Source organism: Mytilus trossulus, chromosome 1 (assembly GCF_036588685.1).
Source record: "Mytilus trossulus isolate FHL-02 chromosome 1, PNRI_Mtr1.1.1.hap1, whole genome shotgun sequence".
Taxonomy (NCBI): Eukaryota; Metazoa; Mollusca; class Bivalvia; order Mytilida; family Mytilidae; genus Mytilus; species Mytilus trossulus.
In genome coordinates, this window is record NC_086373.1 from 103,452,941 (window position 1) to 103,478,759 (window position 25,819).

Sequence of the window (25,819 nt, forward strand, 5' to 3'; positions counted from 1 at the left end):
AGTTTCTAGTGGATTGGACTTCAACTTCATCTAAAACTACCTTAACCAACAAATTTAACCTTAAGTGAGACAAACAGACAGATGAACAGACAAACGGACGAACGAACATACCCACAGAACAGAAAACATAATGCCCCTCTACTATCGTAAATGGGGCATAATAAAATGAACATTATGTGATAAATAAATAGACAATTTTAATTGTACAGAAGATAAATATATAGCCCCAGTTATTACATTTCATAAAAAAATATGCCACAAAGTATCTCAAATGCAACAACTTACAATGACAATAATTTTATTATGCATTGACCAAATGTATAATAAACAAGAAAATCCATAACTGATATATTGCATTCATTTCTATTGTTTTCCTTTCTACAGAGTGTATTTGAAGAGTAGATTAAAGAAATGTCCCATTATTATGTAGAAAAGTAAAGTGCATCATCATTACAAGTTCTTTGATTGGAGATTTCTAATTTATGAATAAATTAACGTAACCGTGGAGACAATAGTCTGCTGAAGACCAGAATGATGCACTTTTAATCAATCATGCTCTGACAACATATTTTGTCATCTATATACTTCATTAACTTCAGCAATATTACATCATCAAAACTCTTTTCCAAAACTTTTGAACATTTTTTCCATGAAATTCCAAAGAAACATTTTTTATATATTACAACAAGAAAACTATCAATTTTATTTTTTTTGCCAAAAAAAAATGAACCGAAGGAGTAAATTTTTCTCCTGTTATAATCTTCAAAAAAGACAAACTCATAATGCTAACAATTGATATACATCCTTAAAAATAAAATAAACAACAAACAAAAAATATTCATAAAAAGTAAAGTTTAACTTGCTTTTATAAAACAAGGCAAAATAGTCATTTGTACATAATGACATATGTATTTGATATTTTGCTCTTATCCCTTTGGGATTTTGCATTACTATAAGATGTAATTATTTTACATAATGTAATGTAAACAAGATTTTTTTTAATCTGAAATAAGAATTCTGGAAAATTGATGAGAAATGAATGATGAACAATCACCCAAATATGGAGGGTTTGTATTTAAATTACTTGCACAGATATTTCAGTATGAACTAACTAACCATCTTAACCAGCATTTATTCACTCCTTGATTGAACCAATGCATTATTATCAGAAACTCTGGAGGTTTTTTTTAATAATTTCAACCAAGGAATTGTCAGAAACAGAATACAGAAAACATATAGGACTTATACATGGAGGGTTCAGATGTGGCATTAAGCAATCAGCAATCAGTCAATCATAAAAATAGAAGGACTATTTTGAACAATTCTATCAGTATTTTCTTTTTTTCTGAAACGGATAACTTAAAACATTATAAATCAACAGCCTTAAACAACACCTCATCATTCTGCCTCCAAAAAAGGTCCATCAAGGACAAAAGCAGTTAGGCATAATTATTACCACACGACACAGTAACTACTGTGAAGGAGTATCACATTCCCAATATTTATCACTAGAACAACCTAAAATGTTATATTTGCATAATACAGATTGTTACAGATCAAAGCAGCAACTAATAAGCTAGACATTCTTAAAGTCATACAAAATACTAAATAAACCATAAATCATATCAAATTTCTAAAGTGGGTTTCACAAAAAAACAAACGACTAAGACTGATTGTAACTAAGCTCAATTCTTCATGACTTAGGACCAATCTTGGTACCAAGTATTTTTTTTTAAAAACAAATGGTGCTTTGTAACTTCTTGATATGTAAATAAAAAATATATAAAATTATAAAGAAATAAGTGAAGATTTAATACACAGAATATGTATGAAATATGAAAGGAAATGTACATAAAACAATTTCATTACAAACTTGTAATATTCCAGCATTAAATGCTTTAAATCCGGACTAGGAACATGTACAGCATGAATACAATGTTGTTAATTATTTTAGGCAAGGACAAATTTTTGGCGATTATAGTAACAGTGGGAAGGGTTTAGCTATACCAGCAAATACAATATAACTTCAGGGTCTGATCCAGCCATTCCTTTTAAAAAGGGGGTTCCCAACCAAGAATAAAAGAGGGGGTGTTACAATCACATGTCCCCATACAAATGCATTGATCGTCAAAAAAAAATATACCCCTCGAACCCTGCCCCGTGGACTACCACTGTACTTGCTGGCATGTTGCCATTAGAAACAATCTATTTTTATTTGTAAAGAGTTATGGTTACTCAGTTTTCGCCTCTTCTAAGTAATTTTTATAGAAATAACAGCCATAACATAAACAGGTATCACTTTGACACAGACAGTAGTCATCTAAGATTGCTTTTTGATATATTTGGAAGTAACTAGCAAAGTTGCACGATATTTTCTAGTTACAAAGAAAATACAGATATCATGTGAAACTTTTGACAAACTGAACTGAAAATGATACTGGTGTATTCAACAATATTGTGGAACATTTCAATTTGAAATAAAAATTAAACTGCTGCATGTAATGTTACAGTTTACACTCCAAGACACTAAAATGCCAGAAATTCATTAAGGTTCCAATAAATGCTAGACTGTGTTTATGTATTTTTGTGCTGCCCTGCGATTTCCAAAAGGGAATAGCCAGCAAAATGGAGTACCATCGCCACATAAGTCTTTGTATTGTGCATAAGCTGGATTACTTTTTGATCTGAAAAAAATATATTCAAGTAGTTACAATAGTAAATAATTATTTAAAAATATTCAAAATAATGTGGATTTAGTTATTTTCATCTATTGAGGACAATATGAGCTGCTTCTAATTAGAAATTAACGTTGAGGAGTTTCTCGCTGCATTGAAGACCCATTGGTAGCCTTCAACTGTTGTCTGCTCTATGGTTGGTTGTTGTCTCTTTGACACATTCCACATTTCCATTCTCAATTTTACTTAACATGAAAATGAATATCAATATATATGTCAACTTATTTTTTTAGATTTATTGTAAAATAACTGGTTTCTGCCACCTTAGATATCTTATAACTAATAAGCAGGAAAACGTAGCCAAATGCTGTAAGCCAAGTAAATTATTACATAATATATAGTGCAATAAAGATTATTTAAATTTATAAATAAAATGCTCTCCTGAGAGCAGCCTGATATGACTGCAGAGGTTGAACCCTGAACAGTTGTGGCAAATTTGGACACAATATTCAAGCTTGATTCTGTCTGAATTTGGATTGTGATCAAATGTTTGACATAGTATAAGATTCTGACACAAAATAAATGTCAAGATCTTACAAATCTATTGCACAATACTGTGTAATTGAAGATTCTTCTTGAAAATTAAAACCAGATGCTCCGCAGGGCGTAGCTTTATACGACCGCAGAGGTTGAACCCTGAACGGTTGGGGCAAGTATGGACACAACATTCAAGCTGGATTCAGCTCTAAATATGGATTGTGATTAAATAGTTGACACAGCATAGGTTTCTGACACAGAATGAATGTGTTCTAATGAACTTAAAATTTTTGTTTTCTCTTAGAGCAATTCACTATGCTGTTGAATATTAATCCTCTCAAAAAAATGTTTGAAGAAATTTTCTTTTTATTTATGAAATTTCAAATGAGAAAAATTGAACCCAATTTTTTAATCACATCCCCCTTTCCCTTATTCCAAAACTAATCTCAATTAAAATATTCTAATGGAGTTTGCAACAATAACTACTCATTTAAATACATCATAAATATTTAGATGTAAAAAAACTGCTTGTTATCACTGAATGGTAAAGATTATTTAAATTTATCAGTTGGTAGTAAAAAGTGAATATACAATATTGTATATAACAAAGATTTAAGTTGATTCTGGACAAAGAAAGATAACTCCAATTAAAAAAAATCTTGCAATAAGATATTTCTTGCTTACTATTCTGGACAAAGAAAGATACTCTAATTAAAAAAAAAAATTGCTATTTCACAATATTGTGAAATTAGATATTTCTTGCCATTGCACAATACTGTGCAATTGAAAAGACTTGCTATTGCACAATACTTAATATAATAATTTTAGATCCTGATTTGGACCAACTTGAAAACTGGGCCCATAATCAAAAATCTAAGTACATGTTTAGATTCAGCATATCAAAGAGGCCCAAGAATTTAATTTTTGTTAAAATCAAACTTAGTTTCATTTTGGACCCCTTTGGACCTTAATGTAGGCCAATTTGAAAACGGGACCAAAAATGAAGAATCTACATACACAGTAAGATTTGGCTTATCAAAGAACCCCATTTATTCAATTTTTGATGAAATCAAATAAAGTTTAATTTTGGACCCAGATTTGGACCAACTTGAAAACTGGGCCAATAATCAAAAATCTAAGTACATTTTTAGATTCAACATATTAAAGAACCCAACCGATTAATTTTTTGTCAAAATCAAACTAAGTTTAATTTTGGACCCTTTGGACCTTAATGTAGACCAATTTGAAAACATGACCAAAAGTTAAGAATCTACATACACAGTTAGATTCGGCATATCAAAGAACCCCAATTATTCAATTTTGATGAAATCAAACAAAGTTTAATTATGGACGCTTTGGGCCTCTTTTTCCTAAACTGTTGGGACCAAAACTCCCAAAATCAATACCAACCTTCCTTTTATGGTCATAAACCTTGTGTTTAAATTTCATCAATTTCTATTTACTTATACTAACATTATGGTTCGAAAACCAAGAAAAATGCTTATTTGGGTCCCTTTTTGGCCCCTAATTCCTAAACTGTTGGGACCTAAACTCCCAAAATCAATACCAACCTTCCTTTTGTGGTCATAAACATTGTGTTTAAATTTCATTGATTTCTATTTACTTAAACTAAAGTTATTGTGCGAAAACCAAGAATAATGCTTATTTGGGCCCTTTTTTGGCCCCTAATTCCTAAACTGTTGAAACCAAAACTCCCAAAATCAATCCCAACCTTTCTTTTGTGGTCATAAACCTTGTGTCAGAATTTCATAGATTTCTATTAACTTAAACTAAAGTTATAGTGCGAAAACCAAGAAAATGCTTATTTGGGCCCTTTTTGGCCCCTAATTCCTAAAATGTTGGGACCAAAACTCCCAAAATCAATACCAACCTTCCTTTTATGGTCATAAACCTTGTGTTAAAATTTCATAGATTTATATTCACTTTTACTAAAGTTAGAGTGCGAAAACTAAAAGTATTCGGACGACGACAACGACGACGACGACGACGACGCCAACGTGATAGCAATATACGACGAAAATTTTTTCAAAATTTGCGGTCGTATAAAAATTGAAATTTGTTTTTAAACCCCTTAAAAAAAATTTGAACACCAAAACCTTTTAAACTACAAAAATGGTAGTTTTTGGCCTGCTTTTGGACCTTAATACCTAAACTGTTGGCACCATACCCCCCCCCCCCCCCCCCCAAAAAAAAAAATAAAAAAAATAAAATCCAAACCTCATACTTGTTGTATTTAACACTGTGGTACAATTTCAGAGCAATTGAAAGACTTAAACACAAGTTAATATCCTAAAAGAAGAAAAATGCTTGTTCTCGGCCCTTTTTCCAGTTGGGATCATCATCCCCAAAATCAATCCCAACCTTCCTTTTGTAGTGTCAAGCCTTCTTTTCAACTTTCATAATGATCAATTCACTTAAATTAAAGTTATTGTCTGAACACCAAATGTGTCTTCCTATGACCCAAACGATGACAACGCAGACAACATCATACCATTATACAATTCCAAAATAACTTTTTGTGGTATAAAAAGTAAAAGAAAAAGACAATTGAATACTCTTCAAACCATCTATATATATTCTATCATAAAATGACCTATTAACAGAGTTAATTTCTAAAGAGAAGATGTAAACATTCCTGAAATTGACTGGAATATAACATATTTTAAAACAATACCATATATATTGGTTGAATCATCAAAATAAAAGTACAATGTATGTGATAGAGATATACTAGAGGCTCAAGAGCATATTTCACTCACATTTGTTGATTTGCATATTCAAAAAAGGACACCCTCCAATATTGTAGATGATAATAGAATTCTTCACAAAATTTTTTATTTTTTTCTTGTATTGCTGTTCTTTTTGTCTGTTTAATTAATAGATTCTCTCTATCTTCTTTAGTTTTTGGTCAAAACACAAAAGAGGGTAAACAAATTATTCCTCATTTAAAGGGCAATCATTCTTCTGACTAAATTGATAATTTTTACTTGTTATTAGTAGATATTTCCTTGCTTTTATATGATTTCAAGTGTCTATTTATCTATTAATTTGTTTTTTTATTGAAGGCAAAATTCAAAAATATAATAAAAATCTTCATAAAAGGGCAATAACTCCTAAGAATCTAAGGACAATTTCCTTCATATAGTCCTATTTGTATCTTGCTGAATATTTTTTTTAATATATGAGCATCTATCTATTATAATTTTAAAGATACAAGGCAAAAATAAAAGACAAAACCTTATTGTCTATTTTTATAAGCCCTTTTACAAGATGTATTATGGTATACCTTTTTTCTATCTTCTGTCTCTCCATCGTCTACATGTTGGACAAAAACTCAAAAAACACTTTAAGCAATTTACATTCAATGGGAGCACCATTTGGATTTTTATGAATTTTAGATTTAATATTTCCTAGATAGTGGGCTATATTTATTCATTGAAAAAGAGAGATTTTCCCGTGTTCAGACAATACCCCCAAATCCTTTTGCAGTTTTCATTAAACTTTGGTGAGTTGGCAATATGTATTGGCGTAAGCTCCCTTTTGATTTTTAGAAATTTTAGATTTACCATTATTTCAAGATTTTCATAAGAAAAGGGGAATTTTCCAGTTTTATAATCAGAAGATCAGGTTCAAAAGAGTTGGCAATATATATTGGCGTAAGCTCCCTTTTGATTTTTAGAAATTTTAGATTAACCATTATTTCAAGATTTTCATAAGAAAAGGGGGATTTTCCAGTTTTATAATATGAAGATCAGGTTCAAAAGAACATGTTCTACTAAAAAGTTATGATACTGTTTCTTCTTGTATGTTTTTTTCCCATATAAACCTATGTAACAGCCATGTTGCAATCTGATTTCCCATTAACACCAAAATGATATATTCTATCCAGGACTATTCTTATTTACTAATGCATTTTAATTTTTTGGTGATATGTTTTCCAGATAATGATGGCAGATTTTCACAAGATAATAAGTACACAATCTTTAAAACTACAAATGTGCAAAAGTCACTATACATGTATTGTACACATTTTCTTATATCTATTATCTGGTACATTTGTATAAGCCATAGTGATACTTCTTATTGACCACATATACTACTGTGGTCATTGATATCCCTTTCTAGATTTAAAACACCTGAGGTAATTCAACAGTTTGGTAATTATTTCTGCAGGTGAGACACTTGTACTTCCCATCAATGATAGCAGATCAAACTGACCTCATATCTATAGCTAATCTTATTTATCTACTTTTACTTTCAAACCTAAGCATTTTGTTTCCATGGAAACTAAAGATCCCCACTTACAAATGATAAGTCAATATTGTATAATAATTGTATCTGTTGTGCTTTTCTGATAGCCATTTATTTTTACATTATTAATTCATGTTATTCATCTCTTAAAGCGGACAACACATTTATTGCTTTAAATTTTTATCAGGAGAAAAAATATGAAATCATACACTTTCTTGGTTAATTTTACAAGTTAAGCAAACTGTAAGAGTTGTTTATTACTGACATCAGACTTAGTTTAACATCTTAACCTTTTTTCTGAAATTGTCTGTATTTATGTCAAAAGCCTAGTCATTATCTGTTTTAAATAAAAACTTGAAATCAAAAATAATAATACTTTAAACCCAAAAATCTTTCCCTATACTTATTTATGTTGCACACGGTATAACTTATAAAGTCAAAACAAGATCTATTCATAGATTCTGAGTAAAAGTTTTATGTATAGTGAACTTGTAACATACAAATTGCATGAGATTTAATTCATTTCAAAATAAGAGTCAAATTACACTATTTAAGACAAGATAAAGTATTTTAGAAGTTGTGTAAAATTGACACAAAACTAATTAAGATTTATTACCTGTCTGTTACCTGGCATTAATTAGTTTCACCTGAGAACTCTTAAACGATTACATAAAACTTACAATTCTGGTCAGACATACCTATCAATTTCTCATATTTCACAAAGAAACACTCTTCCCTTCAGCAGATAGACATATTTATGTGATTTAAAATAATTCAAAAGTAATCATTTATGTCGATAAAAAACAGGTTGTTGCAAATTAGTATTTGTTAATGTGCATTTGATGTGGTTTGCAATCAATAAACTAAAATGTTTCACATTTTTCTGACAATTAATTACATTTCTAGTATAAAAATAACATGCAATGATCACCAATCAATTAGTAAGGAAGGTTTAGCAGAACATATCATTCTAAGGGAAATAACTCTGAAAAACTGGAGGATATTGTTTGAAATTATAAAAAAAATAAACCTTTGTTTGTAGAAGGAAATATGCTCTTGAGACATTATCAAATTAAACAGAATAGGTCAATGCAAATGAATGCTCCTCTCCCTTTTCAATGATACCATCATTATAAATATGAAAAATTTAAAGTCATGGAAAGAACAATGTTAAGCTACTTAGCATGACCTGTGTTTTGTATTCACTTATATTAAAATACCGTAACTATCCATGAGGTTCTTGTAAGCTCAGTCCTTACAACATTTTTATATTTTATAAATCATTTAACAAAGGTATCATTTAAAAATAAATTTCTTGTATCAAAGGCATAACAGGAAGAGTCATGATGAAATGTTGTAAGGCAATAATGGTCATTTCAAAAATTTCTAACTTTTTACCTAATTGTTCAATGCCAAAAGTCCTTATAGAAATCTTTACTTTTTACATTTATTTTTGTTATTTCCAAATTAAAATCCATACCAGTACATGTCAAAGATCGTCAAAGTGGAACAGATTACTGACAATATTTAAAATTTGGAATTATCTTTTTATTGCTATCAAGGAAATCAATATTAGTTCGTATTTATAGAATAAGAAAAGTTTAATGCCCTGATTTTTTTATTATTTTTTTAAAATTCACACAATAATTTATTGAATTTACTTACAGCGCTAGTGTAAGGGAGATAAATAAGGTTGTATTTCAATATTACAGTATAAATTAAAATAGTCTTTCTTTGTCTTTTACACTTTATTTATTTAAAAAGTAAAATCACAAAAATACTGAACTCAGAGGAAAATCAATACGGAAAGTCCATAATCTCATGGCAAAATCAAATAACAAAACGCATCAAAAACTAATAGTCAAGAACTGTCATATTCCTGACTTGGTACAGGCATTTTCAAATGTAGAAAATGGTGGATTAAACCTGGTTCTATAGGGCTAACGCTCTCTCTTTAATAACAGTCTCATCAAATTCCGTTATATTTACATGATGCGTTAAATAAACAGTTACAATTAATAAAATAGTCAATTAATACATTTATACAAAATATGTAGGTGTTAGAAATACAAAATCTATTTGAGTAAGATTTGCAAACAGGAAGAAAAGTTCTTCCCATCAAGTTTCCTGTTTTGTACACAACTTAATTTATACACAGTATTCAAACAATCTTTTTATTGTACTGAACTCATAAAATTTAACTACTCTTTTATTCCAACCTGGTGCCTATGTTTTTCAAAGACAGGTACCCCCCCTCTCTTTTATAAAATAAATTGACCATTTATCACCTCAAGACAATACAACATTTCTTTAAAGATAAGTTAAAAGCAATGGAGGTGATCCACATCTTTTTTTAATACTTTAAATGCATTTGGATTACCTCCCTTACACTGCTTTTAAATTGTCAATTAACCAGCAAACCCTTGTTTCCCCCCTTTTTTGCCCCTAATTCCAAAACTGTTTAGCCATAACCCCTAAAGTCAATTCTAACCATCCTTTGTGGTATGGGAACTTGCAATATAATTTCAGAGAGAATCATACACCATTCCACAAATTATTGTCTGGAACTAGAAAAATGTTTATATTATTAAGGCTCTTTTTTTACTCCTAATTCCTAAACTATTAAGACCCTAACCCCCAAAATCAGTCCCAACCTCCTTTTTGTGGTTATTAGCCTTGTCTTTAAATTTCATTGATTTATTTCTATTTATTAATACTACAAGTTATTGTCCAGAAACCAAATGCTTTGAACGTCGAAGATGACAAGGACAATGACATGATAGCAATTTATACAGCTTCTTATCATGTTTTATAACCATGACTATCTGTTAGTATAAACTAACATTTTTGTAAGATGACCTTCATTTTTTCACATTATCTTGGACAAATGTTTCCTAGGTTTATATTAGAAAAAATTTTGTTTAAACAAGAGAGAATCAGTTGTTTCTTTAATTTAACACAATTTGTGTTTACATAGAAACAATAAGATATCTCTGAATGATACAATCTTTTAATGTATTCACCTAAAAGCTATGCTACAAATGTCCAAGATAAATAGAAATAACACAAATTAAAAGAAAACTTACGAATCATGTGAATGTGATCCCATTGATTGATTCAATCCCATTGTTTCTAATGTTGTTTGATTCTGTGAATAGAAATAAGAGAACAGCATATAAGGTGTAGTCTAAACCGCAAATGATTTAAAACATTTGTACTTTATTCTTGTTTATACAGAAAAAATGCATATACCCAACATTCAATTATAAAAAAAAACCTGTTTCATCATAATGCATTAATAAGTACTTGGTACTTGGAAGGAAAAAATATGTTAGAAAACAATTCTAAACTTTTGTACTCAGCCATGGAAAATTGGGCGATATCTTTTTGCGCCAAAAAGTAACTCATTTGCGCCACAACTTAATTGCGCCAATACTTCTTTTGCGCCACCTAATTTTCTTAATCATAGGTATCATTTGCGCTAATAAAATAATCATAGGTATCATTTGCGCTAATAAAATAATCATCTAATTGCGCCACCTTATTCTTCAGGTTTTTTTCAACAAATGTCTGACGGAATTTGTGTTTTTCCACAATGATGACCGGTTTTCCTCTATCAGACTTTAATATCTTAAATGGTATATCAAGGCAACAGTAGTATACCCCTGTTTAAAACTTATAAATCCATGGACAAAAAACAAAATTGGGGTAACAAACTAAAACCGAGGGAAACCCATATATCAGACAACATTTTGGCTCGGGAAAAATATTCTATTACTTCACAATTTATTTTTTCGTGAGTTTTCTTATATTTGATGAGTGTTCAGTTAAATCTTAAGTGGAACGGAAAATTAAAGTACATGTATATAATATAGGTAAAACATGTACAGGTATGATATAGGTAATATAGGTAAAAAATATTTACAGGTAAATGTGGCGCAATTTCATTTCATTTATTGACGCAATTAATACCATCAAAATAAAAGAGAGTGGTGCAATTAATACCTTTTCAAAACTGCAATTGGCGCAAATGGATTCTGCCTGGAAAATTGAACCCCAAACCCTCTATAGGCCTAAGTATATTGACCTGCACAACAGCTACCTGATTGTCTAGTCATAATGGCATACCAACTATTAATCTAATAACTACAATGCTAAGACAAGCCTTCTGACTGTATACACAATGTTACAGCATATATCATAAAAATGCAACCCCCTTTGGGTCTTTGCAACACTTATCAATTAAAAAATTTAAAAAAATCCTGGTTTCCATTTCCTGCTATGGAAAATTGACCAGGATTCGATTTTCTGTATGACAATATTGTTTGGGTCCAAGCAAAGCATAATTTGTATGAAAAAAATAAATTAGCAAAATAACCAATTTTAAGAGAAAAATAATTACTGCTATCAACAGTGTTTAGATAAACAAATACTTTAATTTAATTAAAGATTTTATAAGCTTAAAGTTTACATACATTACATATAGATAAATTTGCTCTTTCTACTAGCTCTCTATTGGCAATGAAACTTTTTGTTCTTTCTAAGGGGAACAACTAAAATATTGATCTCTAATTACAAGAGTTTCTGAATAAACTATTATGAACTGTCCATGCATTAGTTTTCAAAGGACAATAAAGTTGTATAAACATATAGGATTCACTAATGATATTACTCACAAAAAAAAAATGAAATTGCATGATGCACTATTGTCTACCCATAATTCAATACTGAAATCGTACTACTTTGAGAAATTATTTAAAACACTCACCAAAAGAATATTTGTATGTTGAACTATGACCTGACCACCCATTAGTGCTCCCATGGCAGCACCCAATGCTGTCACTAAATACACAAACCAGATCTGGTGCTTTATGAAAAAACTTTCCTGAAAAGAAATGAAAAGGTTTTTACTTTTTCATTCACACATTTATGAAGGTATTTAATGACCTTGACTACCCATTTTTTTTCATGCACACAGAAAAGTATAAGGGTTCAGGTGAAGGGTCAGGAAACAGTTATATTTGCCAGTCATACCTAAACTGAAAGCTATATATCATAAACAAACAATTGGGACTTAGGACAAATTCTAATTCTAAGAGCGAACACAATAAAATCTTGCCAGCTTTACTGACCATTGATTTTATGTTGACATTCCTAAATACAAAGTTTTACTACAAGGAGCCAGAAATAAATGTCAATATGAGTCAATACATACCTTATCACAGGTCACACATTTTGGCCACCACCAGAAGTGTAACATGTCTATTACAAAACCAGTAAGTCCCAAAAGAAAGGCATAAATTAACAGTAGTGTAAACGCCCAGTGGTTCTCTTCTCCTACACAGTTATTTATCCTAAAACAGATTATTTAAGCTTTTAAGTAATTAGTACTTCTACCAGGATTTAATTTATATTCAGGGTTTACATTTCTATCAATTTTAGACAAGAATTAAATTCACTATTTTGTTGCTGTGCTTAAAGTGGGTCTCATTGGGGTCTAAGCGTGACGCGTGATTGCCGATTTTTCGTAAGCGTGAAACGTGAAAGTCAAATTATTGTGTCGTGAAAACGGGAAATGTGGTCTTGCGGGACCCGGGAAATGACAAAAAAATGAGAATTGGTTACGTACATAGTGTAAGCAGGATACGGGAATCTGACAAAACAGTAAGGGGGATCCGGGGTCGGAACCCCCCAATGAGACCCCCCTTAAAGGGACATTGCATGTACCTGTCAAATTCATGTTTACCAATTTGACTCAAATTTTCATATTTGATTCATAACATACTAAACCTTAAAACATAAAACTAAAAACTATATAAAAAAGTATAAAAAAACCAATTAAAAGTACATGGACTCGACAACAAGTATCTACATTTTATGTGCATTTTTGTCTAGACATCATCTAGTTAACCATTGCTGCTGATGTAGAGGGGGGGCCCCCTTTTCTGGGATTTTTTTTTTTATTATATAGGAACTCACTGAGGCATGACTGGAGCGGCACCCTCTTAACCAGTCAGTGGGCTCCACTTATGAAAATTTCTGGATCCACCACTGACCTCTAGATCTCGTAGGTAGTGTCCTTGTAAGAATCTTTTTGAGAAAAAATGCATTTTTTTCCCCTAAACGTATATTGTTCTTTTTGTATTTTTTCCTTTATCTACAAATTCTTTACAAATTGACAGTTGAGAAAGAATTTAATATCTTACCAAGGACAATGATGATCCATTCTTAACACACACTGGTTACATCGTCTGCAGTGATGAGCTCGTTTTGGACGTTTTTGTCGACATGTTTTACATACTTCCCAATGATTTATATCTAAAAAAAAAAAGGGGGTAGTTTAAGCTTATCAATTGTCATAACAAAAAATATCAAATTAATTCTTTAACTTATTTGATCTAATAGATAGCATTCCTTGAAATTATAGCTTTTGTTTTTGAACCAGGAAAGACAACTGTTATAGAAAAATGTCCACATTTCAAAATAACATAAAAGTTTCATCTATGAAATTTAGGTTAAATATACATTTACTTTTAGCATCAGATAAACAGACCTATATTTTTTATTTTCTTGAAAACATATTTTCTTGAAAACATATTTTCTTGAAAACATATTTTCTTAAAAACATATTTGCTTGAAAACATATTTTCTTAAAAACATATTTGCTTGAAAACATATTTTCCACAGTCAAGACAGTCCATTTATGAACATTTTTTTATTATCTTTTTCAATGATAAAAATCCCATTTGGTTGAAAATAGAAATCAGTCATGACAACTTTTAGCTCTTCCTCTACAGGAAATTCATGTTTACAAAAATAACAATAAAGGGAAGCTGACAATTTGCCTATACATTTTTCATGCTATTAAAATAAATATTTTAAAAGTAGGAAGGTCTATAAATTGTTTAAATGACCTTTCTAGACTAATCAAAGGAGTTTTACTTCCTGTCATTGTGTTTTACATGTTATTAAGAAATGTAATGTCAGTCATGACATTATTATGGAATGCAATCACATTTAATCACCATCTTCTATAGAATTTCCATGTTTTCATGCAATGTAATTAACCGAAAAAGATGTATTGACTTGATTGACTAGGAAGAGATATTTTCATTAAAATTTAACAAATAAAGGAAGTAAAAGAAAAAATACAACCTTCAATTAGTAAAGATAGGAAGATTGCAACATTTAACACCACAAAATCACTTTTGTAGTCGTCTTATGTCCCTTTATTTTGTCATTAAACGTAGAGTATAAAATTAAGACCTGCCAAATAATTTTAATCAGTAAAAGCATGAGATTTCTTTTTTAAAATTCTATTTGAATAAAGATTGAAAAGAGATCTTATTTAGTAATACATGTAACACTAATAATAGTGGAATGATTTCATGTCTACTGAAAGTGGTGAGAAGTTGTAAACAGAAAGTAGAAATTTAGGTGTTCTGGGCAATGAGGTGATAGATTGTATTTATTTTGAAAGAGTGTTCAAAACAATGGAACAAACTTTGACAATATTTTGAATTGGAGTTATCTTTCTTTGTCAATTCATGAATTTTTTACTAAAACAGTTTTTCTTTGTCAACTAGGTTATTTACATACACTTCATTTTGTAACTTGGATATCTGAGTATATACTTTTATAATAATGCTTGATATGGACCGGGAAAGGATCTTAAGAATTTCACCTAACTGTACTTTGTTAGGTAAGACTGGAATATAGATAAAATATAGCTGTCAAGCAAGTTTTGATTGCACATATATGACATATCATTATGAATGCTGTCGATCTCCTACGAGAGATACCATTCTACAAGAATACATTTTGTGAAGAGTTACAAGTATTCAAGAAGCCAGTACAAAGCTATCATTTAGAAACCATTGCACCATCTTAAACATCTTAAAACTAATGCATCATGGATAACAGAAGACTTGCAAACTATTATCATAGGTTGTGCTTTATTTACCCCAACATGAAGAACTGCAATTTTTATTTCCCTTATTAAAAAAAAAAACACATGAAGCAGATTGAAGTTGATTCCTTCTATACAGTTGTAGACTTGTAGTATTTGAAAACAGTAATATCTGATACTGAACATTCACATAATTTAGATGTGATATACATGTAACAAATAAGGGTTAAGCTGTGGTGGATCGCTCACAAAACAAAAATTATTGAATACACTGACATTTGAGATTAAAAACAAATGTATCAACTTACCTAAAATAAATATATATCAGAGACAAATTTTATAGGATTTATAAATATCAAAATCTCCAGCCAAGGGCCATATTTAAAATATGTGGTACATTTAAATTGTATCATTTAGGCCACACCAATTTAATTTCTTGTTCTACGGATTTTAGGACTCCAAAAATTGGGGCGAGCGAGCAATTTCAAAATTTTAATAAAAAAATATTTAATTTGCAAATTTTTGAGGCGAAGCTTAAAAAGTAAAGGCGAGCGATTATAATTTTTTTTTGTTAACATAAAATAGTAGGTTTTGACTATATTAAAACTTGATTTATCAATTGTACCTTGACATTTCTTTAATTTATGAAGTATTTTTTCCCTGTTCAACAAGAGATAATTGAATAATTAAATCTGGTCTATGTATGTGTGACTGACAATGAGACAATTCTCCATCCAAATCATAATCAGGTTCAGAACAACCCCTTAAAGTTATGAATATCCCTTTTATGAGGGGTCAAAATATTAAAGTTATAATATATTTTTTTTGTAAAAACACTTTAAGTACAAAAGGGCTTATATTTTCTCAAAGAACTATAATATTTGGTATTAAATGGTAAAAACATGTCCAAGAATTTTGGACTTTAACCATGTTAACACATTTACTTTAACAGTTTAATATTCAAAATAAAATAAGTGGACCCATCCCTCTTTTAGAAAAGTTGTTTAAAATTTAATGTATTTTGAGTAAAAAATTCTAAGTTGTCAAAGGTTTTGTATAGTAGCACAGTACAAATCCTTAGTATTTCTATTTTCTTTTCTACAACAGACTGAACAGTAAACATGGTAAAATGACCCCTTCAAGGCCCTTGTCTGAGGGAGGGTTGGTCCCAACCTGATAATAACAAACATAGGTCAAAGTACGGCCTTTTACACAGTGCTTTGATCAAGACCAGCCAGCACAAGCTATAAGGGACCACAACTTAGTATTGTACACAATTCGAACAGGAAAACCAACGATCTAAATTATATTTCCAAACGGGAAAATACCAATGAACCACATCAACAAACGATAACTGCTGAACGACAGGTCTCTGAATCAACCAGGACAGGTGCACAAACCTGCAGCGGGTATGACCGTTACCATACATTATAATTGCAGTTGAAGGCAAATCCCTCAAAAGTTTGTACTTTATTTTAACAACGAACATTTTTTTATAGGGAATATAAGTTAGGGGGTGAGACACACACGTTTTGTTCTGTAATGGTATTTATATTTATATCGGAGAGCACTCCCCCTTGGAATAAATTAGTTTTATGCTGAAACAATATTCTCGCAGATATTTACAGTGTTGTGGAGTGCTGATAGGTTTAAAATCATTTTATAAAGGCTAGACTGTGATTTAAAAAAACAAATGTTGAGATCTTTATATAATATTTACAAAAAAACGGTGCGGGAAATGGACATGATTTCATTTCCGGTTGCGTGAAGCGGGAATATAATAAATATAAAAAAAATCTGTTTTGAAAAAAATAGGTGCGGGCGGGTCCGTCGAACAAGGAATCAAATTGGTGTGGCCTTATGTATCTAATATTCTTACCAATCTGAGAATCTTCAACTAGAGGCACTCGTCCTGGATTTGTTGTAGAAGCTTTGAATAATGAAATTATACACATAATAGACAGAAAAACAAACCCTAAAATGAAAAAAAAAAGAAAATGAAATTATACACATAACAGACAGAAAAACAAACCCTAAAATGAAAAAAAAAGAAAATGAAATTATACACATAACAGACAGAAAAACATATATATGACCTTTAATGGTTTACTTTTATAAATTGTTATTTGGATGGAGAGTTGTCTCATTGGCATTCACACCACATCTTCCTATATCTATATACACTTTACAATCAAATATAGCTAACTTACTGCATCTAACAAACAGAACTTAAGATTAACAAATATACCACAAAAATTAGGTCAAGTTCAGATGAACATTACCAGATCACATCTACACCATGAAATAATTCAATACATGTACATCAAATATAATTCAAATATTGCTTATTGTAGTCTCTAAGCAATAAACCTTGTGATAACCCTGAAAACTTGAACAACTAATAAAACGTAAAAATTAGATCAAAGTCAGATGAACCCTACCAGACAGACATGTACATGTACACCTATCAATCATAATTATTCCAGACACCAAACATATTTTACCTTTTGCTTAATATGGATGGAGGGCAGATGGAACTTGCCAGACATGTACACCTTACAATCATTCCTTAATTAAACAAATACAGTATACTATTAGGAACTTTTGGTCCTCAATGCTCTTCAACTTCGAACTTTATTTTTGGTCTTTTTAACATTTTTTTATTCGAGCGTCATTGATAAGTCTTTGTAGACGAAACGCGCGTCTGGTGTATATACGAAATTTCAATCCTGGTATCTATGAGTTTATTGACACTTTGCTTATTATATATGATAAATGGACAGAAGTCACAGAACACTTTAACAACAATAACTTAATATTCACAAATTGAAGCATCCAAGTCTTTTACCTTCTGAAAAAGATATTTTGTACATATTGTTTATGTCTCAGTAACTTTGGGGCTAGCATCCCTATATCTTATTATGTGACTACAGAAATTAATTATGAAAACTTCATTAGAAGAAAGTAAAGTGAATGCACCATAATAACATGAATTAAAAGTATTGTATCAAAAACATCATATCTACCAAATAGACCAAATTATAATGGGTTGAGAAAAATATTATATCAGCTACTGTAATATGGTTATAAAATTTTCAAACCTGATATATAAATTATGTTGAATGATGGCAGCCATATACATATATTAATGCCTTCTTAATCTGAAAAAGAGCACTTAGTAGACCAATCCTGTCCATTACAGATCCCCACAATCAAATCACCATATTCTCATGAGTCTCCTGTACTTGACTACCCAGAATTTACAACTGATATATTTTGGCTAAACTGAAATCTGAATATACTTACACAAAACAAGTTCTCCGGGAAGCTGTTTATCATTATAGTGAGGTAAAAGTATTATAAACAAATTCACAAAAGTTCCATAAATCCAGTAAAGTGTAGTAAAAGATAATGCCATGTATCCCTCACGGTCTCGGACAATGTGTAAACGACCAAGGAATGGTATATTTTTAACTTTGATTCTGTCTGAAAATTCACTGTATTGTGTTGTTTTAGAGATTCCAACATTATTCTGAATAGCTTCCTGAGTTATCATGATTATTATCTACAAATATAAATAAAATGTTACATAGAAGTGAAAAAAAAATATTGAGTGAAAACAATATTATGATTCCCAATTCATGTACATGTATATAAAATAGTTTTCCCTGTTGTTTTGCAAATTGGTGCAAAATTGGGGTGTATAGGTCTGGTATAAGTTGGCAGTTAGATGATATGTATTGTTTTCCTTCTGTGGCAGTGATTTCGCTTACCTACATGAAGTAGATACAAGTAAATAACTAGCCTGCATAGGCTGCATTAGGCTGGGAGTTCTACCTACAAATATATACTTCATTTTACACCAACACATAACACTAATAGGTTATACCAAATTATTTTGTAAAAACCCATTATCTAAAGTACAGTAATTATATATATAATGATTAATAATTTTTTCACAAAAAAAACCAATTACCTGTATTTCAATTAACATGTTTAAAAAATTCAACATTTCTTATTTGAATGATTCTCTCAAACAGGAACATTTATACAAATGGTATATTGACGGGGACTTGACACAACCTAATTGTAGCCTATTTTATCATCGGTTCATAGTTAATGAACATAATATGCAGGAGCAGACATATGTTAAAAATGCTCTTGCTATTAACCTATTAGTTTCTGATAATATAAAACAAATGTCATTCAAACTAGTTTTAAAGTGATGCCAGTGTATCAAACTTGAACTCTGTCACTTCAAATTTGTTATTATCACATTCATTTTATCACAGAATTCAAACAGGGTAATAAAAAAAATACAGTAAAACCTGTATAAACCGGCCGGCTTTGGGACTATGAAAAGGGCCAGTTTGGACAGTGAGCCGGTTTATTCAGGTTTCCGTTTTGACTGGAAGTTAATGACTTGTGCCATGCAATATTTAGAATGTAAAAGTTCTCTGATTGTAAATTATACCTGATAAATTAAAATACTTTCACTTCATTTTTCATTGTTTGCATTTGCATCATAATGCTCACGTTATTTGGATTATGAGACGCGATTTTCGATTTACTTCCATGATCATTAATTTGAAATGTTGAAATAGCTGATTAAAAAGCCAGAATATTATGAAACGTAATTTCATCATTATGGAAATTTTGTCATACAGTGTACAATAATCCATTGATTGTTGTCTTCCGGTTTTTTTTCATTATTAAGGTCATTTGTTTAGGGGTTCACAACAGGGAACCCAGAATTACGAAATCATGATGTAAATTTCTTACTCCGCAATTTAAATTGTGTTTATCCAAGTTACGACGTAAGTTTAATCCGAGATATATTTGGTGTGTCTTTTCGTTAATTGGCACGTTTATAATGTTTTAATAAATAATACAGCTCACTACTGTACGATTGTAATTTCACGGTTTAACACCTGACTAATTGATTATCCTGAAAACTCATATTGTATAAACAATTATGTTTTGATTCCATAACGATCATTGCAATTAATTAGACAAACTGGTTTTGACAGGTAATGATTAATGTAATTAGGAGTATTAGGACTTCATAATTAGACCAGAAATCGGAATACACAGGGTCCGGTTTACAAAGGGTATTTAAACAAAAAATTTGAAGGGAAAAATTTGGGACTTTCATTTTCGGCCGGAATGGACAGGAAACGGGTTTATCAAGAGTTCGGTTTAATCAGGTTTGACTGTATATACTTTATGATAAATCTTGTATTTGTATATGATTAGAATTATGTGGTTAATTTATTGACCAGTTCTGATAGTTTTTCAGTCAGAAGCTACATGTACCAAAATTCATAAATCTCTCCAAGTTTGAGATTTTATCAAATTTTTACTGAAAAGCCTATGTTATTCATTTCACGTTAGATATATATGATTGGGATAGGACCATTATCAGGACTCTTAGATAGAGTGTTTTTAAGCTCAGGATTTCGGTATTGACCCTTTTCAAATTTCAGGATGTCAGGATTTTTATTTATTTAAAGTCAGGACCTCAAGATTTCGTGTTTTTAAGCCCGGGATTTCAGGATCAGGACCCTTCCTAACCCCCTCATATATTTTAAATAAATATTTTGATACATGTATAAACATCTAAAAATCCATCAATTAATTCAACTGGCATTTGAATGAGAGACCTGTGAAGTTGGTAGAGTAGCTCATGGCTTACTCAGTTACTGTGCCATGGGATCTGTGATATGTAACCTTATTCATACGCAATGGATTCATAACGGTTTACAAATATTTATTTTTTCACGTTTTTTAGTAGGCACTGGTTCTTAGTCTCCAATGAAACTAACGTAAGGGTACCCAGATTGCACCGAGTACCCAAATTGCACCTATTTAGAAAAAATAGCAACGATAATCTTACAAGATTTCCTAGAGACTAAACAATTTGTATTCTTATTATTTAATACTATGCACGTCTTTCAACATAGGTAAACATATTTAGATATACACAAAACGTTCACAGTATTTATCAACAGATGGACTGTTTACTGAAAAAGCAAAATGTTCGAAAACGTCATCATGCGACGTCATCAAAACGTCATCTTTCTAAAATTAGCAAATACAATATATTACGAGTATCCATTTCGTAAAATATGTAGAGTAAGCATGGACTAATATCCAATTGTTCAAAATATTTGAAAAAAATAAACAAAAGCTCGGTTATTAGACTTTTAACGATGTGAATTTAAGCATGGATGCAATTTGGGTACTCCTCATTACAGAATCATTGATAGTTTGAAGGTTGATTCAAACCCATTTTTGTATGACTCAATATGAATTAAAAATTAAATTGGTGTAACTATACAATAAAGAAGGATAGGGCTACAAAATAAACACAGTATGGACATTTTTTTCTGAATCATAAAAAAACTTAGGTGAAAAAACTGTCAAAATAGGTGCAATTTGGGTACCGTCACGTTATATTTTTCTTAATTTTTGTTACATTTCCATGTAACCGCAGGCAGTGCCTTCTCAGTAAGCTCATATGACCAGCAGCAAGTATTTGTGTAGTATGTCTTGTCTTGCTATTAAAAAATCATTTCCAGCATCCAGTCAACCCAAAATATCTATAAAAGTAGAATAATGTGTGAGTTTGTTAGCTTTTGTCAAATATTTTTGATCATACTTTTGAAAAGAGATGTACTCTGCTAGTGTCTCATCTGCAATTTCACACCTTTGGTTCTCTAAACAGTTTGTTAAGTTGTGACAAGTTTTTGACCTGTTTATTTTGCAAGAAATGTTTATTTTTCCAGAGTTGTACCCCTTTTGGATTAAAACAATTTGCTAAAATAAGCTCTTCTGTCCCTGAGCTAGTACCGCAAATTCAACACGCATGGCCGGGTCACTTATTTCAGCAATAATAACAAAGACATACAATACAATGTATTATGACCTATTATATGTCTCTAGTATTGAATTTCATTAAATAATTTTTTAATTGACTAGTTTTTATTGGATTGAAAAGAGAAGATCTATTAACAGGACTGATAAAACCAGGACAGTTATTTTTGAAACATTTTCATCAGTGACTGACTTTTGTTTTACTCATTATATTGTTAAAATTTCTATTGTATATAATAAAGAACAGGGTATTATTTTTTCTCATTGAACTTAGAAATGAAATTAAATACAGTATACATAATTTAAAAAAAAATCTGCATAGAAAAGAGGGGGCCGGCGAAAGCATAGGCAATTGTCTCAGAAAAAAAAATCATATAACGTTAGGGTACCCAAATTGCACCGAGTACCCAAATTGCACCTATTTAGAAAAGATAGTAACGGAAATCTTACAAGATTTCCTAGAGACTAAACAATTTGTATTTTTATGATTTGATACTATGCACATCTTTCAACATAGGTAAACATATTTAGATATACACAAAACGTTCAAAGTACTTATCAACAGATGGACTGTTTACTGAAAAAGCAAAATGTAGGAAAACCCATGCGACGTCATCAAAACGTCATCTTTTTTGAAAATTAGCAAATACAATATATTATAAGTATTCATTTCGTAAAATATGAAGAGTAAGCATGGACTAATATCCACTGAATTGTTCAAAATATTTGAAGAAATTAAACGTTACAAAAGCTTGGTTATTAGACTTTTGAAGAAGTGAATTTAAGCATGGGTGCAATTTGGGTACTCCTCATTACAGAATCATGGGTAGTTTGGAGGTTGATTCAAACCCATTTTTTTATGACTCAATATGGATTAAAAATCAAATTGGTGTACCTATACGATAAAGAAGGATAGGGCTACAAAATAAACACAGTATGGACATTTTTTTCCTGATCATAAAAAAACGTAGGTGAAAAAACTGTCAAAATAGGTGCAATTTGGATACCGTCACGTTATACCTTTAATATAGGTTTATATGAAGTGCCTGTTGAAAAAAGATACCAGAAGCACATTACTCATAGATCGAAAATAAACTGAAAACGCCATGGTTAAAAAAGGAAACGGACAAACAGACAAATGATAGTAAACAAGACACAAAATGGAAAACTAAATTAAGACTAGGCAACACGAACCCCATCAAAACTGCATAGGGTGATCTTAGGTGCTCTGAAAGAGTAAACAGATCCTGCTCCCGTGACATGTAACACTCGTCGTTTTACTCATGTTATTACAAACCCGGTAAATAATCTAATTCCGTAGGTCACATTCGTGTAAAGGGAACGGATTGTAGTTCAGTACGACATATCAAGGATTTGTATAGTTATACAAATCCTTGGACATATGGAAGACATGGAACATGTCCGATATCATCTGTAGAACGGATATTCCATAAAGGCCAACCAAAGTTGTGATGGCGTCTGTAAAATTTATGAAGGAATGATTTCAACATCACTATTTGGATCTCTTGGTTCAAAAGTTTCCTTGTGAGCAGCAAACTATCAATGGAATCATAGGAATCGAAATAATTCGTGGCAGTCAAACCCGTAAATTGATAATTTAATAATCACCACCATAGTCTATGATTTTAGCTCACCTGGCCTAAAAGGCCAAGTGAGCTTTTCTCATCACTTGGCGTCCGTCGTTCGTCGTCCGTCGTCTGTCGTCGTCCGTCGTTGTCCGTCGTCGTTAACTTTTACAAAAATCTTCTCCTCTAACACTACTTGGCCAAAGCTTTCACAAAATATTAAAAAAATTTGAACCCCATCAAATACTTCAGGTGCCAGTCAGAATCCTGTAAGGTATTGTCGTTAACCGACAGTCATTATTTTAATATATCATAAGTATTTAATGAATTGTCTTGCAATTGACAGTTCAGTTTTAATTTTACCTTTGAGCTACTTCAATGTGTTGTTTTGTGACCCGGCCAACCAACCAAGATGGCCGCCATGGCTAAAAATCTGACTGGACAAAATTGTTTATCAGGTCAACATCTATCGGCCCTGAAATTTTCAGATGAATCAGACAACCCATTGCTGGGTTGCTGCCCCTAAATTGGCAATTTTAAGGAAATTTTACTGTTTTTGGTTATTATCTTGAATATTATTATAGATGGAGATAAACTGTAAACAACAATAATGTTCAGCAAAGTAAGATTTACCAATAAGTCAACATGACCAAAATGGTCAGTTGACCCCTTTAGGAGTTATTCATGGCCCTTTATAGTCAATTTTTAACCATTTTTCGTAAATCTCCATGATCTTTTAAAAAAATCTTTTCCTCTGAAACTACCAGGCCAAATAATTCCAAACTTGGCCACAATCATCTTTGGGATATTAAGTTTAAAAAATATGTCCGGTGACCCAGCATCAAACAAAGATGGCCGCCACGGCTAAAAATAGAAAATGGAGGTTAAATGCAGTTTTTGGTTATTACTCAAAAACCAAAGCATTTAGAGCAAATCTGACATGGGGTAAAATTGTTTATCTGGTCAAGATCTATCTGCCCTGAAATTTTAAGATGAATGGGACAACCCGTTGTTGGGTTGCTGCCCCTGAATTTGTAATTTTAAGGAAATTTTGCTGTTTTTGGATATTATCTTGAATATTATTATGGATAGAGATAAACTGTAAAAGCAAAAATGTTCAGCAAAGTAAGATTTACAAATCGGTCAACAGGACCAAAATGGTCAGTTGATCCCTTTAGGAGTTATTGCCCTTTATAGTCAATTTTTAACCATTTTTCGTAAATCTTAGTTAACTTTTACAAAAATCTTCTCCTCTGAAACTACTTGGCCAAATTTTACCAAACATAGCCAGAATTATTATTAGGCTATCTAGTTTAAAAATTGTGTTTTGTGACCGGGCAAACCAACCAAGATGGCCGCTACGGCTAAAAATAGAACATAGGGGTAAAATGCAGTTTTTGGCTTATAACTCAAAAACCAAAGCATTTAGAGCAAATCTGACAAGGATTAAAATTGTTTTATGGTCAAGATCTTTCTGCCCTAAAATTTTTAGATAAATCGGACAACTCGTTGTTAGGTTGCTGCCCCTAAATTGGTAATTTTAAGGAAATTTTGCTGTTTTGGGTTATTATCTTGAATGTTATTATAGATAGAGATAAACTGTAAACAGCAATAAAGTACAGCAATTTAAGACAGAAAAATAAGCCACAATGACCAAAATTGTCAATTGACCCCCGAAGAAGTTATTGTCCTTTATAATCAATTTTTAACAATTTTCATAAAAATTGTAAATTTTTACTAACATTTTCCACTGAAACTACACGGACAAGTTCATTATAGATAGAGATAATTGTAAGCAGCAAGAATGTTCAGTGAAATAAGATGTACAAACACATCACAATCACCTAAACCCAAATTTTGTCATGAACTGTCTGCTTTCTTTGTTTAATTCACATATACCAAGGTGAGCGACACAGGCTCTTTAGAGCCTCTAGTTATTTATGAGGAGGGTTCTTTCATTATGT

General features: G+C 31.0%; 1 protein-coding gene across 1 annotated transcript; it reads right to left on the minus strand.

Annotated features, from left to right (window-relative positions):
• Positions 1 to 283: 283 nt before the first annotated feature.
• Positions 284 to 22,189, minus strand: LOC134694693 (palmitoyltransferase ZDHHC21-like). The gene is made up of 8 exons (XM_063555741.1): positions 22,055 to 22,189; positions 18,700 to 18,958; positions 17,273 to 17,368; positions 13,691 to 13,802; positions 12,700 to 12,838; positions 12,253 to 12,369; positions 10,571 to 10,632; positions 284 to 2,684 (listed from the first exon to the last, which is right to left on the minus strand). The coding sequence occupies exons 2-8, from the start codon at positions 18,947 to 18,949 to the stop codon at positions 2,564 to 2,566; spliced, it is 897 nt and encodes a 298-aa protein (XP_063411811.1). The 5' UTR covers positions 18,950 to 18,958; positions 22,055 to 22,189; the 3' UTR covers positions 284 to 2,563.
• Between the last annotated feature and the right edge of the window lie 3,630 nt (positions 22,190 to 25,819).

Bases quoted from the DNA above. Each gene is read 5' to 3' on its own strand.
- LOC134694693 (XM_063555741.1), bottom strand. From the start codon at position 18,949: ATGATAACTCAGGAAGCTATTCAGAATAATGTTGGAATCTCTAAAACA. The intron at 17,369-18,699 runs GTAAGTATATTC...TTTTCATTTTAG, and splicing joins TCCCGGAGAACTTGTTTTGT to GGTTTGTTTTTCTGTCTATT. The intron at 13,803-17,272 runs GTAAGAATATTA...TTTTTTTTTTAG, and splicing joins AGTTGAAGATTCTCAGATTG to ATATAAATCATTGGGAAGTA.